Source organism: Dipodomys ordii, unplaced genomic scaffold, assembly GCF_000151885.1.
Source record: "Dipodomys ordii isolate 6190 unplaced genomic scaffold, Dord_2.0 Scaffold17, whole genome shotgun sequence".
Taxonomy (NCBI): Eukaryota; Metazoa; Chordata; class Mammalia; order Rodentia; family Heteromyidae; genus Dipodomys; species Dipodomys ordii.
In genome coordinates this window covers 2301887-2319040 of record NW_012267233.1, presented here as the reverse complement: position 1 = coordinate 2319040, position 17154 = coordinate 2301887, and the positions used below count along the sequence as shown (strand labels likewise).

General features: G+C 34.8%; 1 protein-coding gene across 3 annotated transcripts in view; it reads right to left on the bottom strand.

The window, feature by feature from the left end:
* Positions 1-17154, bottom strand: part of Csmd3 (CUB and Sushi multiple domains 3) — a 929488-nt gene that overhangs the window by 323936 nt on the left and 588398 nt on the right. For all 3 annotated transcript variants that reach the window (XM_013012565.1, XM_013012564.1, XM_013012566.1), the window contains 2 exons: positions 8070-8257; positions 5506-5694 (listed from right to left, as the gene is read on the bottom strand). In XM_013012565.1, coding sequence (XP_012868019.1) covers positions 5506-5694; positions 8070-8257 — 377 coding nt within the window. The remainder of the gene's footprint in view (positions 1-5505; positions 5695-8069; positions 8258-17154) is intronic.

Sequence of the window (17154 nt, the reverse complement as noted above, 5' to 3'; positions counted from 1 at the left end):
TTGACTAACGTGCATTGATAAAATGAACTGTGACAAATCCTAATGCTAAATAGGAAGCTTGTGTTAAGTTGGATTAATTTTATCAGTGCTTAATTCATAACTGAATATTTCTCTCATACTGATGATATTTGATTCTCTTAAATTCATCAATCCTTTTAGGATGATAAGAATTTGTAAGAGTAAATTAATATCTTATTAGCCTCAGTCATAACTGGCATAAATTCTTAAGGTAAATTTAATTGTTTAAATTTTACATGTGATATTTTGCTTAATATCTTAAATATAATAAAATTCAAACATATTGAAAAATATAAAGAAATACCAGAAATTTGTGAAAATGTTTGTATACCCAAAATTTGGCCACAATTTATTATTCATACTGAGATCAATATCCTATCCCCAGTCATAGAGAACTGTTGATTTTAGGTCAAGAAGAAAATATCAAGACGTTGCTTTGTGGTAAGCTCAAATATTTAAAAGAAAGGCATTTTCTAGTTATACACTGTATGATATGAGAATAAAAGCCAGATTAAGATGGTCGAAAAAGCATGACACAAACTTTCCAAAAATAATGCTTAGGGCTACAAGAAAACCAGGAGAGGTTCAAGGAGAGAGGGAGAGAGGGGTAGAAGAATGAACATGGGAAATAAGTAAAATGTAGGCAAGAAGGCATTTTATATGCCATAAAACTGAAAAATAAGGGAAGGTGAGTGAGTTCGTTTCAAAGGGAAGTGAAGATAATGAAGTGGTGATCTGGATATATTGTATACATAAATTGCTTTTTTAAATGGCAAAGAAATTCAATATATAACCAAAATTTAAGGAAGGAGGGAAGGGATGAGATGAGAGGTGTAGATCAGAATTTAAAAGGGGGTAACCTTGATTGAGAGGCATTGTATTTACAAATGGATCTGTTGGATCAAAAGTCCTTTGTGCAACTACATAAAGAAATAAAAATATAATAAAAAAGAGGTTTTTTGATGGACAATGGTAGCTCTTGCCTGTAATCCTAGCTACTCAGGAGGCTGAGATCTGAGGATAGTGGCTCAAAGCCAGCTCGGACAATTGACCACCAGAAAACTGGAAGTGGCACTGTGGCTCAAAAGGTAAAGCACTAACCTTGAGCTGAAGAGCTGAGGGACAGTGCCCAGGCCCAGAGTTCAAGCCCCACAACCGACAAAAAAAAAGAGGCTTCAATTCAACTCTTCAGTTTCTGAGTACAATGCATCTTGATCAACCAGGCATTTCAAAATCACCATACACAGGTGGCTAAAATAACAGAATTGTAAGTATACAGCTAGCCTTGGCTATAGGGGAGACTCTGCCTATTTCCAAGAACCAAAAAATAACAAAAGTATCTAAATAAACAAGAAAAGAAAATTAAAAGTATGTATAATAGAGATTGAACTAGTCCACCTGGAATCCACCTGGCTAGCGATCACACATTTCATAATTAGTAAGTAAGATTTTCATCTCCAATCATGACAAACCATTAAGTATATTTGATTGGCAATTTTTTTTTGTTTATTTTTTGTTTTGTTTTGGTTGGTCATGGGGATTGAACTCTGGGCTTGGGCACTGTTCCTCAGCTCTTCAGCTCAAGGCTAGCACTCTACCACTTGAGCCACAGTACCACTTCTGGTTTTCTAGTGATTTATTGGAGATAAAAGTCCCATGGACTTTCCTGCCTGGGCTGGCTTTGAACCATGATCCTCAGATTTCAGCCTTCTGAGTAGCTAGGATTGCAGGCATGAGCCATGGGTGCCTGGCACTGATTGGCAATTATAATGAGTAAAAATTGTATTGGAATTTGGCTTAAAAGTGTGAAAAATTGAATTTAAGATTGGTGTTATATCCAGTGGTAAGAGATAAGGGCCAGTGTTCTTTAAGAAAAAAAAACCTCGGGGCTGGGAAGTTGGCTCAGTGGTAGAGCGCTTGCCTTGCATGCCTGAGGCCCTGGGTTCGATTCCTCAGCACCACATAAGCAAAAAGAAAAAAGCCGGAAGTGGCGCTGTGGCTCAAGTTGTAGAGCATTAGCCTTGAGCTGAAGAGCTGAGGGACAGTGCCCAGGCCCAGAGTTCAGGCCCAAGACTGGACCCCCCCCCCAAAAAAAAAAAGAAAAAAAACTCATTGATTAGCCTCTAACAATAGTAAAATTTTATTATGTCTGTAGCATTCAATATTAGTTATTATTATTATTATTATGATCTATCAGTGCTTGGGCTCAAGTTACTGCTCTATCACTTACCCATAGCTCCACTTCTAGCCTTCTGATGGTTGATTGATGCTATGAGGCTCATGGAATTTCCTTCTATGTCTGTCTTTCAACTGTGAGTTTCAGATCTCAACTTCTTGACTTGCTAGGATTAAAGGTATGAGCCACCAGTGCCAGGCCTTCCTGATTATTTTAATATCATAGACTTTACATCTTTTATTTCTTGGCGAACTTTCTTTTTTAATATTAACCGTGTTCTTTATTAGGAAATGAAACATTTTATGCCTTTATAATGCTCTCATTTATTTTGAGGAGGGTGGAGGGAACTTTGACCTGGATAAATCAAATTGGTTATGTTGGTAACCATTCAGGTTTGGAGCAGTCAGATATCTTTCTTGGGATTTTTCTAATTGTAAAAAGAATCTATTTTTTTATTTTAATTTTCAACATAAAATTATGTGTTCCTAAGAGTATAATCTCTACTGTAATTCTTCACTGGAAAAAGGCAAATTGTGATCAAGGAGTTATGTAAATACATAAGGAAAAGTCAACAAAGTAGATGAGAATATTCTGGAAAATATTTGAATACATGTTTGTAATGAGCTTTAAGAAGTATGTGTATTATAGTTTTCTAAAATTTGAATAGTTGAACAATTATTTTGTTTTATATATCAAAACCAAGTAGAGTGGGGTTTCTGTCACAGGACTGAACACATCAAATGAAACAAAGGCTGGATAAATGGTATTGCATGAAACTGAAGAGTTTCTGCATGACAAAGACATAGTAGCAGGATAAATAGAAAGCCCACAGATTGGGAGAAGATCTTTAGTAGCTACAGAACAGACAAGAACCTCATATCAAAAATATGCTTAAAGCTCAAAATAGTAACTACCCAAAAACAAATCCTCAAAGAAAATTCAACCCCATCAATAAGTGGCTAAAAATTTAAAGTGAGACTTCAGAAAGGAAATAAGCAGGGCCAATAGACACATGAAGAAATTCTCAGTTAGAATGGTCATTAGAAAGAAAATAAGTAATAACAAATGCTGGCAGGGATGTGGCCAAAAGGGAATAGTACTACACTGTTGGTGGGAATGTAAACTTGTTCAACCACTCTGGAAATCAGTATGGAGGTTCCTCAAAAGTCTAAACATAGAGCTCCCCTATGACCCAGCAATCCCACTCCTGAGCACTGCACAATGAGAATATAGGAGAATATTCTTAGAAGAGGATCACTAAGGCTCAATAGCTATATGCCTATGACAATATAAATGATGCTTATCAAAATGAACTCCAAGAAGTCAAAACACTAGGTTTTTTATTGTACTGTTTGCAATTATTTCTTTCCCTCACCCCTGGCTTTGGTTTATACCCTGTTGTCATTGATTTTGATTTTGGTACCCTGTGTATTATATATATCTTTATCTGATTTGGGGAAGGGAAGAGGAATAACAAAATGATGAGACAAAGGACAAAGGGTGAACCAAAGCAACAATGATATTCACTAGCCACTGTGTTTATGAACTTTACAACTTGCTGGAGGGAAGGAAGTCAGGTTGGAGAAGTGGGAGTAAAAGAGGGAGGGATAACATTGTTCAAAAGGAAATGTACTCATTACCTTCCTTATGGAACTGTAACCACTCTGTATATCACCTTTACAATAAAATTTAAATTAAATAAACTAATCACAGGACTGTTATGCGGACACATGTTTACATACAACACACAGGGAAAGTGTGCTGATTGATTCTTTTAAACCTATTAAAAAATCAATGGCCACGAGTCTATCTCTAAAATATGATTACATTGAAAGCATTTAAATGGCAAATGTAATTTCCCACTTAAAATAAGCTGTAAATTGTGGCATATGCCATTAATATAAGCTACTCTAGAGGCTGTGAATATGACAATGATGTTATCAGGCTAGTTTAGGAAAAAGTTTACAATACCATGTTTCTTTTTTTTTCCTGAGTTAATGTGTGTTTATAATATAAGAGGGGGTTCATTGTAATACTTACATATATGTATGCAAGACGCCCACATTAACCAATACAAAAGGTGCAGTAGTACATGTGTCATCTGATCTATGCAGAAAGACTAAATCACATCATAGTTTAGGCTGGCTAGGAGAAAATGTAAGACCCTCTTTGAAAACTATAAAAAGGAAACACAGCTGTGACAATGGTTCATGTGCTACAGTCCCTAACTCACAAGGACAAGGCCTTGAATGTGTCTGGGGGGGGGCAGGGGGGATTTGGGGGAGGCAGGATATGGGAAGGTATAGGAAAGGGGAAACAAAGGAGGAAGCAACAATGCTTGATAAGAAATGTACTCATTATCTTGCCCATGTAATTGTAACTCCTCTGTACAGTATTTTCATAATAAAAAATAAATAAATAAAAATAGCAAGTATAGCAATCAGAAATCATATTGTAAATAGTAGAAATTAAGCCCAGATCTAAGAAACAGAATAGACTGACAGAGTATAATTTTTGAAAAACAACTATGAAGACATTTCTTAAGTTTTATTTTTCACTAGATTGTCATTTACTTCTGAAAACTGAAGTCTCTTTTTTTAAACTTTTTTTTTTCATAGAAATCAAAAGCCGTAAAGAACAACAGAGCCAGGTGTCGGTGGCTCACAGTGTGTAATACCACTAGTTACTCAGGAGGCTGAGACCTGAGGATCTCAGTTCAAAGCCTGCCCAGGCAGGAAACTTTGTGAGACTCTTATCTCCAATAAACCACCAGAAAACTGGAAGTGGTGCTATGGCTCTAGTGGTAGAGCACTATTCTTGAGCTGAAGTGCTGAGTGACAGTGCCCAAGCCCAGAGTTAAAGACTCATGACTGACAAAAGAAGAAGAAGGGAAAAAAGAAGAAGAAGAAGAATAGCATACTATTTACTATTAGTAGGAACTTTCAATCATTGATTAGTCTGTGTGAATGGTCCTGCTTCTGCATAACTATTTAGACTTTTGGGAGGTCAGGAGGCTTGTACTTGGAAGTATTGCATTGGTGGGCAGGAACCAAATCCTCTTTTCCTTCAATGCCTTCACTTGCCACCAACTTGGTATTTTCAGTGATACTTTGACCAAGAGTCCTCGATATCTACTTAAAAATGGCTATACAGGTCTGGATATATACAAGCTATAAACACAGAATAAATTTGATTGGTCAAAACTATTCTTTTATTTCATACCCAAAACTGCTTGAAATCCAACATTACAATATATTAGAATGACTGCCTATGTGTTTTGGGCATAGTTTGCCTATTTAGTGGGTTCTTACCATCACAGGTTGGGAGAGGATGGCTCCACCAGTGATTCTTCTCACATAAAAGGGGCTCTTCATGGCTCAACCGGTATCCTGGGTCACAACTAAATGAAACAGTGGATCCAATAGAGAAATCATGGCCATAACGACGGCCGTGGACCGGGATGCCAGGGTCCAGACAAGAATATGTGTTTACTGTGACACCTGAGAAACAAAGGAAATAAAACACAGAATAAGTTTGTTGGGATTCAGATTTGCTGGACATGTTTCTTATTCCTTTAAATAATCATGGATATGGATTTTTTTAACAAATAAACAGATGTAAAACAAGTCTAACATTTAATTAAGCCTTTGAGGCTATTTTCTAGCTGCATGAACCATACTTAGGTCAGGTAAAAATCTAATGGAAACAGTTATTTGTCAAATTGTGAAACTATAAACTTCATATATAAATGTACGTAGCAGTAATTATCCTTTCTTGAGCCTACTATATCCCAGCTAGAGTAAAAAAACTAGACATTTTTTCCTTTAAACATTAAAAGAATGAAAATTGTAGAACAATAATTTTGCATTATGTAAATATTTATCAGTACTTTTAAAAATATAGTGGTCTTTATAAAAAACAGTGTCGCTGTAATTTTAAGTGATAGATAAAATATTGATAACATAGGCTTCTTATTAAAATTAAAATATTAAGTGATCAAAATAAACTCTCTGCCTGTTTATTCTACATAATACAGCTATTCAAACATTTAAATTAAAATTTCTGTTAGCAGTACATAATATTTACAGATTAGAACAACTATTATTGTAATGGTACATTCTTTTAGAAGTGTGCTAAAATCCATAAATAAAACTGGAACTATATTTAGATATGCATATGTCTAAATATGCCTTTGGTGATGGATATCTGGGTCAATAGACTTGTTCTGAATCCATTTATAACTACAACTTATGTAATAAGTTGTAATAAGTCCTCCTTCAGTACCCTTGTGGGATTGCTTCCAGAATGACTGTGCCTTTGTGTTTGTATTTCAAGCAATATAACATCATAAACAGAAGTGACTTTTCCTCAGAGAGAAATCTATACTAAAATACAAAAGTAGATTATGTGTCTACAACCAACACTTTGTTGTTGGCATTATCTTTAATGAGTTTTGGAAACTATAGATGATCTTACTTTATTGGTAGATATATTTTTTTTTAGTTTTTAGTTTGTTTGTATTTTAGTTTCCTGGTTTGAGAAGTTAGAGAGTAGTAAAAAGTACCTTGGGAAAGAGAAGGAACTAGAAGCCTGAAACAAAGTAAAAGCACCTATGCAACAATCATTTCCAAAGAGTTTCTTTTTTTAACCTTAGAAAATCATGATATTATATTTTAATAACATTTATGGTAATTATCATTTCCCATGATAAACTTATAATAGTAGTTATATAGTACATTTGATTCTTTAAAAAATAGAAGCTCAGTAAAAGCCAAATATATTTTATCATTTTGACTAATAATCTACTGGTTGAGAACATTAGGAATGCCTAACACACCTTAGTTTCCTTCAGCTGAGGATATTTATTAGTAAAGTGACATACAAGATGGTTTTCTATTTGTAGTTTGCTAAAAAAAATTGAGAAATTGGGTATTATTTCACAATAATAACCAAACCACAAGATTAGTACATTAAAATATAATATCCAGGATCCAGTGGCTCAGAACAGTAATCCTAGCTACTCAGGTCTGTAAGATATGAGAATTGCAGTTTGAAGACAGCCCAGGCAGGAAAATTCATGAATCTGGAATCTCATAGACTTCCACACAAATAAGCTAGAATTAGAGCTGAAGCTCAAGTGGTATAATGCTAACCTTAAGCCCCAAAGTTCAGGGAATACGTCCTGAGTTCAGGCCCCAGGACAGCAATCACACACACACACACACACACACACACACACACACACACACGCACACATACACACACACACATATATGAAATATGCTATAATATTATAATATGCTTTTTGGAGCATATCAATATTTTTTAAAATAGACTAATTATAAATTGATTCTAATGCTCTGAATTGTACCTGGTCTTACATTGTCTTTGCCTATTTACAAAAATTATATTTGTAGATATATGTATCTTACTTTTCAATGGTAATACAATGTTTAATGTGTTATAAAATAAAATTGATTTTCAAATCTAATATGAGTGCAATTAATGTGAGTAAAATATGGAAGAAAAATAAACTTTAGAGGTATGATAAAAGGACATCCCATTCATATGTTAAGTCAGACGTAACAATTACTGCCACCTGAAATAACTAGTACATGAAGTCATTGTTGAAGAATGATTTGGTACTTCTGACATTTCCAAGTTATTTCCTTTACTAATGTTGCTGGATAGATATTTTGGAAAATCCATTGTTAAATGTGTTAAAGCATATGCTTCTTAAACCATTAGCATTCTTACAAATTATAGAAAGCTTTATTAAAAAGTGACAAAGCTGTTAGTTCTTTTAGTAATGCAAGGATAATATCGAGTAAAGGATAAACAAAGTGGGGAAATAAAATATGTTGTAATGACTTACTTTCATAATGGATCTTGAAGCCATTGTTGGAACGGCTGTTGTCCGTCGTAAATAGAAGGTATATAAAATTACTGCTACTGAACAGAAACTGGGGCACCTGTGTGCCATTGTAAGATCCAAGCAAAGGGGACAGGAGGTTTGGTCCATCATGAACTTCCAGAACATCATAATTCAGTTCAGTCTGAAATCTAAGATGAAAAGACACACATGGAAACATACTCATTAGAATAATACTATCTCGGAAAACAAGGCTTTAAATTGTTACCTAAATTATTTTTTTCTACTTCCTAAGATATCACCTAAAACCCTCTAATTGTAAAGAGCAAACCCTTTGTTCCTTTGTTTTGAAAAAATTAGCAAGGGTTAATTTTAGTATAACACTGTTATACTAAACACTAAATGTGGGGAGAAATAGAAAGAGAGAGACATTTTTTGTTTTAATTCATGATGGAGTAAATGGAAGTTAAAGACTCTTGTGCTCTTATTTCTATGGAAAATTGCCATTGAAAAAGGAAGTATATGTAATTTTTCATAAGTAACATCTTTCAAACATGACAGATGATCTACAGGAGAAAAATGGCTATTACATAATTAAACATGCTTTTTGAGTCACATTTATGTTCCATCTTCATTTCTTAGGAAAACTACATGTTTTATCCTAATTTCTTTGGATTTTTTTTCGTTTCCCCCTTCTGTGATGTGAACTCATGGTTTCATGCATGATAGGCAGCAAATCTACCACTTTGTCAACACCTCCATGTTGTATATTTTACTATATTTTTTATTGTGAAGATACTTTACAGAGGGGTTACAGTTACATGAGTAAGGTAATGAGTACATTTCCTCTTGAGCATTGTTACCCCTCCTTCCTTCGCTTCCCACCTCCCCAACTCTCCACTCCCTGAAGTTCTAAAGTGAGCTATATATATCTATATATACATATATATATTTGGGGGAGATCCTGTTATGGGGCCTGAACTCTGGGCCTAGGCACTGTCCCTCATCTCTTCAACTCAAGGTTAGCACTCTACCACTTGAGCCACAGAGCCACTTCTGGCTTTTTTTTTTTGCTTATGTGGTGCTGAGGAATCGAACCCAGGGCCTCATGCATGCAAGGCAAGCACTCTACCACTGAGCCACCTTCCCAGCCCAGCTGTATATTTTTGAAATAAAAATGTCTCATGTTTTAGCCATCACAGCCAGACCTACAATCCTATTTATGCTAAGGCACCACAGATCATTCACCCTACATATCCAGCATTTCGGTTGCGATGGGGTCTTGCTGACTAAAATTTGGCCTAGCATCAACCCTCCTAATCTCTGACTCCAAAGAAGCTAAGCCACGTACATATAGGCTATACTGTTTTTCAATGCAATATTTTGAGTCTTACCTTAATTTTATACTGTCAAAAGAGCCATCACATTGATTCCTATCACAAGCAGTGCTGCTAACATAGTAGATAAACTAACCTGCACTGTTTGGAGAGAGGAAGCCTTTTGTCAAAGTATTAGAGCACAAGCTGCAAGATTTGTAGGAAGACCTTGATGAAAATAGGACAGAGCTTTCATTGATTGGTGGAACTTTATATGTAAGGCAAAGGATGCTCACTTGTCTATTAACCCTTATTTTTTTTCACAGCTCAGATCTCTGATGGTGATTCTTAATCTTTGTTATGTTCAAGTGCAAGGCAATTGCCATTTCATGTGTATAGTATGCATGTTCAAAAATGCTCTGTGTTTATTTCAGGTTATAAGATAATTCTATTTAAAAAATTAAAAACAGTTCTGTCATAGCGACAGCATGCAATAAATATGTAGAAGGGAGAGATGAAAGATCAAGGTTTGAGTCCAGCAAGATCAAAGGCTTGAACTCTGGGCCTGGTCACTGTCCCTCAACTCTTCAAGTGTTCTACCACTTGAGCCAAATCACCACTTCCAGTTTTCTGGAGGTTAATTGGAGATAAGAGTCTCAAGGACTTTTCTGTCCAGGCTGGCTTTGAACTGAGATCCTCAGATCTCAGCCTCCTGAGTTGCTAGGATTATAGGCATGAGCCTTCAGCACCCGACTTAAACTTTCTTTAAATAAGCTTTCAATAGATCTTTCTAGCTGTCTCCAGTATATTAAAAACTAATAATTTACAATCCAGACACACGCCTGTAATCCTACCATTCAGGAGACTAGGATAAGCGGATGATGGGTTTCAGATCAGCCTTGGTTATAAAACCAGATCATCTCAAAACAAAATAAAAGAGGATTTTCAGTTTGAAATGTTCATTAATTTTCAGACTTATTTATTATTATGCCTATCAGGTATTTTATCTTGAATAAAATGCAAGAGAAACTAAATTACTTCTCAAAACAAAAATGAAACAAGTGAAATGCAAACTTATTCAAATCAAAGCCTTGACTAATTGAGTAGACTTTTTAAATTAGAAATTTTTTCTTTATAATACACTATTAAACTCTAATATATTATGGACATGGCACCTGAGTAGTTAAAACAACAGATTACCATTTAAGATAGAATAGAAAATATCTTTTTAAATTTCTATTATTAACCCATATACACTATCAAAATATTTTGAAGAGTATATTGATTTCATAGGTTTATTTTACTTCTATTTTATATTACTTATTTCTATATTTTACTATTTTATATTATTTTACTTCTATTTTATGTTTACTTCTATTTTATATTATTTACTTCTATTCTTATTTTATTTGCAACCTGGAGTGTTCTTCCATAAAAAAATAGTATGGCAGGAGGAAATATAAAAGAATATATTAAGTAGTTTGAAAGATCACCCAATTTTGATTTGGGAATCTGTTACTTAGTTGGTTTTAGGCAATCTTTGGTGAAACTTGAAACTAGAGTTTCACTTTTAAGCCTGTCAGCTAACATAGCAAATTAAAATGTACAGGAGAGTCAGACCTAGTTTTTAATAGAATAGCAACATTAATGCATAATATAAGGAACATTGTTCAGTAGCACTGAATCTTATAAAGAAAAATATCCAGATTTTCTCTAAGGAGCTATAAAAATAAATTACAATAACATACAGAATGGATAAGTTTACACAAAGAATTAAATTTCTTTCATTTTGTGTCTTCACATTGTTTTTCAAATTCTCCATGAATTGCCTCAATTAACTATGAAATTTTGACATTGAATTTATTGTTTATGACAAATAAAGATTATAGAACACTGGTTGATTTTAAAAATATCATATCTAGTGTTATTGAATTTTTGTCTTTAAGATGCATTCCAGGTATAATCTAAACCTATTTTGAACAAATTAATGTAGCATCTACTGACTTAAAAATTTTAAAATTTCTCTAAGTTGCAGTGAAAAAACAAGTAGAAATCTTATTGCATTAGATTGAGAACAAAAGGAATTTTGGGTATTCACAGTTGAGAGCTACCAGAGAATGAGACAATGTAGGACTATAGTAAGAACTAAAAATAAAATCCCCTGTAGACCTGAGAATAAGCATGATTACATATATTTGTATACTTAAAAGTGTTAAATAATTTAAATTATAAATTATTTTCTTTTGTATCCTGTCTGAAATAAAGAGCATTGCTATGTGAGGCCAGCTCTTGCACAAACTTAACAAGACCACATTTCAACTAATAATCCAGGGATACTGAAGCTCAACTAGATATGTGGGAGACTGTAGGTCTGAAGAGAAAATGTGAAGGTCTATCTGAAAAAAAATATTTAGGCCTAGGAAGGTCGCTCAGTGGTAGAGTGATTGCCTTGTATGCATGAGGCCCAGGGTTTGATTCCTCAGCACCACATAAGCAGAAAAAAACTGGAAGTGGTGCTGTGGCTCAAGTGGTAGAGTGCTAGCCTTGAGCTGAAGAGCTGAGGGATAGAGCCCAGGACCAGAGTTCAGGCACCACGACTGACCAAAATAAAAGAAAAATCTATTTTAAAAATTAAGGTACGAAGATCTGAAGGTATGAGTCAAGTGGGACTCAGCGAATTAAATCTTGAGTTCCAATCCTAGAACTACTGTAAAAGAACCATCATACTTAGAATTCATTGAAGCTCTTTGAGATAATTTCAAGAAAGTAACCCATTCAACTTAATGATTAGATTTGAGAATATGAATCATTTTGTGAAATGATTGATATCAAGGAGGTAAAGGGAGCTGAGCCTATTAGTTCCCTGAAGTGCTTATTTCAGAAATAAGAGACAGGGATTAGTTAAGAAGTTTGACTTCATGATGTTCATGGAAAGAAGCCAAGATCTTCGGGACTTTGGAATCTTATTTTCAGTCTCCACCCCAGGCTTCTTCTGACTCTTCCTAGATTTATTATTGTTGCTGTAAACATTCCCTAGTTTTGAAAATTAGTCCTCTATCCTACATTCTTGGTTCTAGCTAATTTAAAAGATTTATGTTTTGCCACAAGAGAAAGAAATAGTGATGATCGGCAAACCTATTTATGTACAATCATTCATGTGATATCATTTTAAGCAATGTTACCTCATAACACTGAAGAGACTTCATGTTGTCAGACATTGAGGAGAAAGAGAATGATTAGTGGGAATTCTAGACTAAGTAAATAGGGCCTTCAAACAAAAATCTAAAATAAAAAAATGTTAAAATGTGGACCCAATGGACTGCAGGCTTTCTTTAAATCTAAGCAGCCTACTTGGGACTGAAAGATGTAAAATACATAATTTGTAATGATGATTGATAATCTCATTAGCAAACAAAGGACTATTTGGATCATAATAATGCACGTTGTGTTCATGTCATTTAAACTAATTTCCTAGTAATATGTTTTAGACTTTTGTAGTATTTTTAAATTAAATTTAAGAAAATTTAAAAAATGTTATTGTAAAGGTCAGCTAGAAGGTAGATCAGGATTGAATTATTCATAGGAAAACATTGCTTTGTGATTTAGAGGGGAAAAAGATAAAGAAAACTTTATTGCTATGCTTGAAAAACATCTGCCAATATTATTAGATGGAATGCTCAGAAAAAGTGTTTAAAATGCACTGCATAATTGGTATTTGACAATCTACCTTCCTACATACTGAAGAAGAAAATGGGGAATATTAAAAGTTAAGTTGAAATTTAAAGACAGAGAAGTGGTAGGGTAAGAGAGAGGATAGGAAAGACAGATGCAGAGTTCATATGAAAGAGACTGTTAGGACAATGTGACAGGGTAAAAGTTTCCTCCATCATCAATTATTCAATGGTTCTTACTAATTATTCCTGTTCCAATATCCAAATAAATGGAATTTGCCCCATTATATATTCAGAGGGATTTTCTGAGAACTACCAGAATCTTCTCACTTGTGAGAGACAAGGCTACTGTACTCTCTCAACGTAATTAGTCATTATTTAATGAACAGTATCACTCTCCTTATCCTCTCCAAACAAAACTAGAAATGTAGTGTAGAAGTATAACCAAAGAGGATTACTGAACAGGCTAGAATAATTGAAAATGGAGTTATTATCTACCAAAAATCATGAGAATTTGAAAATTTCAAATAGCTTTACATTATGATTCCTGACATTAAAGAATATTTACTACTTAAGACAAGAAGTAGTAAACTCATATTCTTGACATATAATACATACAGATCAAATTCAATGAGATTATGCAACATTGACCAATATGCTTGACCTACAAATGTAATGCTCTAATTTATCAAATTTAAAAAAATACTAAATCTTTCCTATTGTCCTAACTCAATACAGTTCTGAAAGTTACCCAGTATAATCAATACTATTATACTCTATTATGTATTTCAAAAACAAACTGAATCTAGTTCAATAAAATAAAGTGAGTTTGTATCACTCTGTTGAGGAATAATGATACTACATGAAGATTTGATAACAAATTAATAAAACGGATTTCAACATTTCTAAAGTCATTAGGCAACACTATCTTTACCAAATATTGAACAGTATGTATTGTTTAATTTGAAACCAATCAAACCCTAGATTACAAAAGTAATCTATATGAAAAAATGCATTTTAAAATACCTGGTAGATTCAAGGGAGAACTCAAATAGCGTAATTCCTTAGAAAAGCAAAGTCAAAGCTCAACAAAATAAGCCGGGAAACTTGCAAAACTTGGGGTGAGTACAAGGGACAAGGGGTAAGCAAATGAAGAGGAGAATGGTGGAGTGAAAAATGTAGTCAAGAACTCACTGTATATTCTATAAAATTAACAAAAGTGAGGGAAGGGGAGTGTTTAGCAGGATGGGTAAAAATGTTAAAAGGGGTTTCATTGACCAAACTGCACTGTATTCATAAACATTTTGTTAAATGAAAACTCCTTTGTAGAGCTACTTAAAGATAATAAAAATAAAAATAATAATGATGATGATGATGATGATGCCAGGTACCAGTGGCTCATGCGTGTAATCCTAGCTACTCAGGAGGGTGAGATCTGAGGATTACAGTTCAAAGTCAGCTCTGGCAGGAAAGTTTGTGAGACATTTATCTTTAAGAAATTACCAGAAAACTGGAAATGGTGCTGTGACTCAAGTGGTAGAGTGCTAGCCTTTAGCTGAAGAGCTCAGGGACAGCACCCAGGACTAGAGTTCAAGCCCCACAACCGACTAATAATAAATAATAATAATGTTATTTTTAGGGGAGCTCTGTGTTTAGTCTTTGGAGGAACCCCTATACTGCTTTGCAGAGTGGATGAACAAGTTTTCATTCCCACCAACATTGTAGTGGCTTTCCCTTTTGGCCACATCCTGCCAGCATGTTATTATTTGTTTTCTTGATTATCACCATTCTTACTGGGGTGAGGTGGAATCTCAATGTAGTTTTGATTTCCATTTCATTTATGGCCAGAGATATTGGACATTACATTTTTTTTTGTTGGTCCTGGGGCTTGAACTCTGGGCCTGGGCACTGTCCCTCAGCCCTTCAGCTCAAGGTTAGCACTCTAGCACTTGAGCCACATGACTACTTAAGTTTTCTGGTGGTTTATTGGAGATAAGGATCTCATGGACTTTCCTGCCAGGCCTGGCTTTGAACCACGATCCTCAAATCTCAGCTTCCTGAGTAGCCAGTATTACAGGGGTGAGCCACTGGTCCCCGGCTTGAATATTTCTTCCTGAGTTTATTGGCTATTCTTATTTCCTCTCCAAAAGAGTCTCTGTTTAATTTTTAGGCCTCTTATTAATGGGTGGATGTTTCTTTGAGGATATATTTTACTGGGGTTTAAGTTATTGAGCTCTAAGTATACTTTTTTTATATGAGGCCTTTGTCCATTGTATAGCTAATGAAGATCTCTCAAACTGTGGGTTTTCTATTTATCTTGCTAGCTATATCCTTTGCCATGCACCAGCAATCCCACTCCTATGCACTTAGCCAAATGAGGACAAACAAGGCCACTAAAGCCATCAGTACAATCATGTTCATTGCAGCATTATTTACCATACCAAACATACAGACTCAACCCAGAAGCCCTTGAGTAGATGAATGGATTAATAAAATATGGTGTATATATGCACAATGGAATTCTATGCCTCCATCAAAAAGAATGGCATTGCCCCATTTGTAAGGAAATGGAAAGACTTGGAAAAAAATTATATTAAGTGAAGTAAGCCAGGCCCAAAGAAACATAGGCTCCAAGGTTTTCCTCATTTGTAATAATTAGTATATACCTAAGATATTCCTAGCAGAGGTTTTCAATAGCCCAGTTACTATGTACATATGAATGTATAAAATTATGCTACTTGAAATGATCTCCAGGATATGGAAATAAGAGATTTGTTGTTATTGTTTGTTTTGTTTTGTTTTTGTAATGTACTGTTTTCAGTTATTTCTGTTGTTTTTCTTTTTTTTTTTCTCACCTGGTTTCTTCCCTGTGCTCACTGTTTCTGATTGTGGTACTGTTTGTCTTGAACCTAAGTATATCTGATTTTGGGAAGGGAAGGGAAGTCACAGAAATGACAGGATAAGGGGTGAACCAATGCAACAGTGATCCTCACAGATGCTATGCTTGAAATGAACTTTAAAACTTGGGAGGGAGGGGAATTAGGGGAAGGAAAGAGGTAGAAAATGAGGGAGGGGTAACACCGTTCTAAAACTCATGGCAAGGGGAAACAAAGGAGGAGGCAACAAAGCTTGATAAGAAATGTACTCGTAGCTGGCCCCGGTGGCTCATGCCTGTAATCCTAGCTACTCAGGAGGCTGAGATCTGAGGATCAAGGTTCAAAGCCAGCCCAGGCAGGAAAGTCTGCGAGACTCTTATCTCCAATAAAACCACTAGAAAGCTGGAAGTGGTGCTGTGGCTCAAGCGATAGAGCGCTTGCCTTGAGCTGAAGAGCTGAGGGACAGCACCCAGAGTTCAAGTCCCATGACTGACAAGAAAGAAAGAAAGAAAGAAAAAAGAAAGAGGGATGGAAAGAAAGAAACGTACTCATTAGCTTGCTCATGTAATTGTAACCCCTCTGTACCATATTTTCACAACAAAGAAAGTACGCATTCTCTTACATAACGGTAATCTCTCTCTGTACATCACCTTTACAATGAAATTTAAAAAAAAAGATTTTATCTATTAGACATATGTAGAACATTGCTAGGCACTCAATTATATCTGCCAAATCCATACGTTGAGATCTTAACCCTTCTCTCAGAGTATGGTGGTGAAGACAGTGTTCTTTAAAGAAGAAAATGAAGTCAAAAGAGTGGACTCCAGACCTTTAAGAAGAGAAAACAAGAATAAAGATACACACAAAGAACGAGGGCATCATGTGGAGCCAGAGAAGATAGCTATCTATGAGACAAAGAGAAAGAAAAGTCAGAGGAAATAATCTTGTTGATTTGATGATCTCAGAAGTCTATCCTTCCAAATATGAGAACATAATTGCTGTTGTTTTGGTACTTTTTACTTCAGTCTGGGTACATTACCAGGGTCATAGTAAGGTAGCATGATTCTTTAAAATATATTTAACACTTAACACCTATTCAAAATAGCATCTGTTTTGGGGTTTTTTTTGTTTTTCTTCTTTTTTTTTTAATTGTGAAAATACCATACAGAGGGGTTACAATTACATGGGCAAGATAATGAGTACATTTCTTATCAAGCATTGTTGC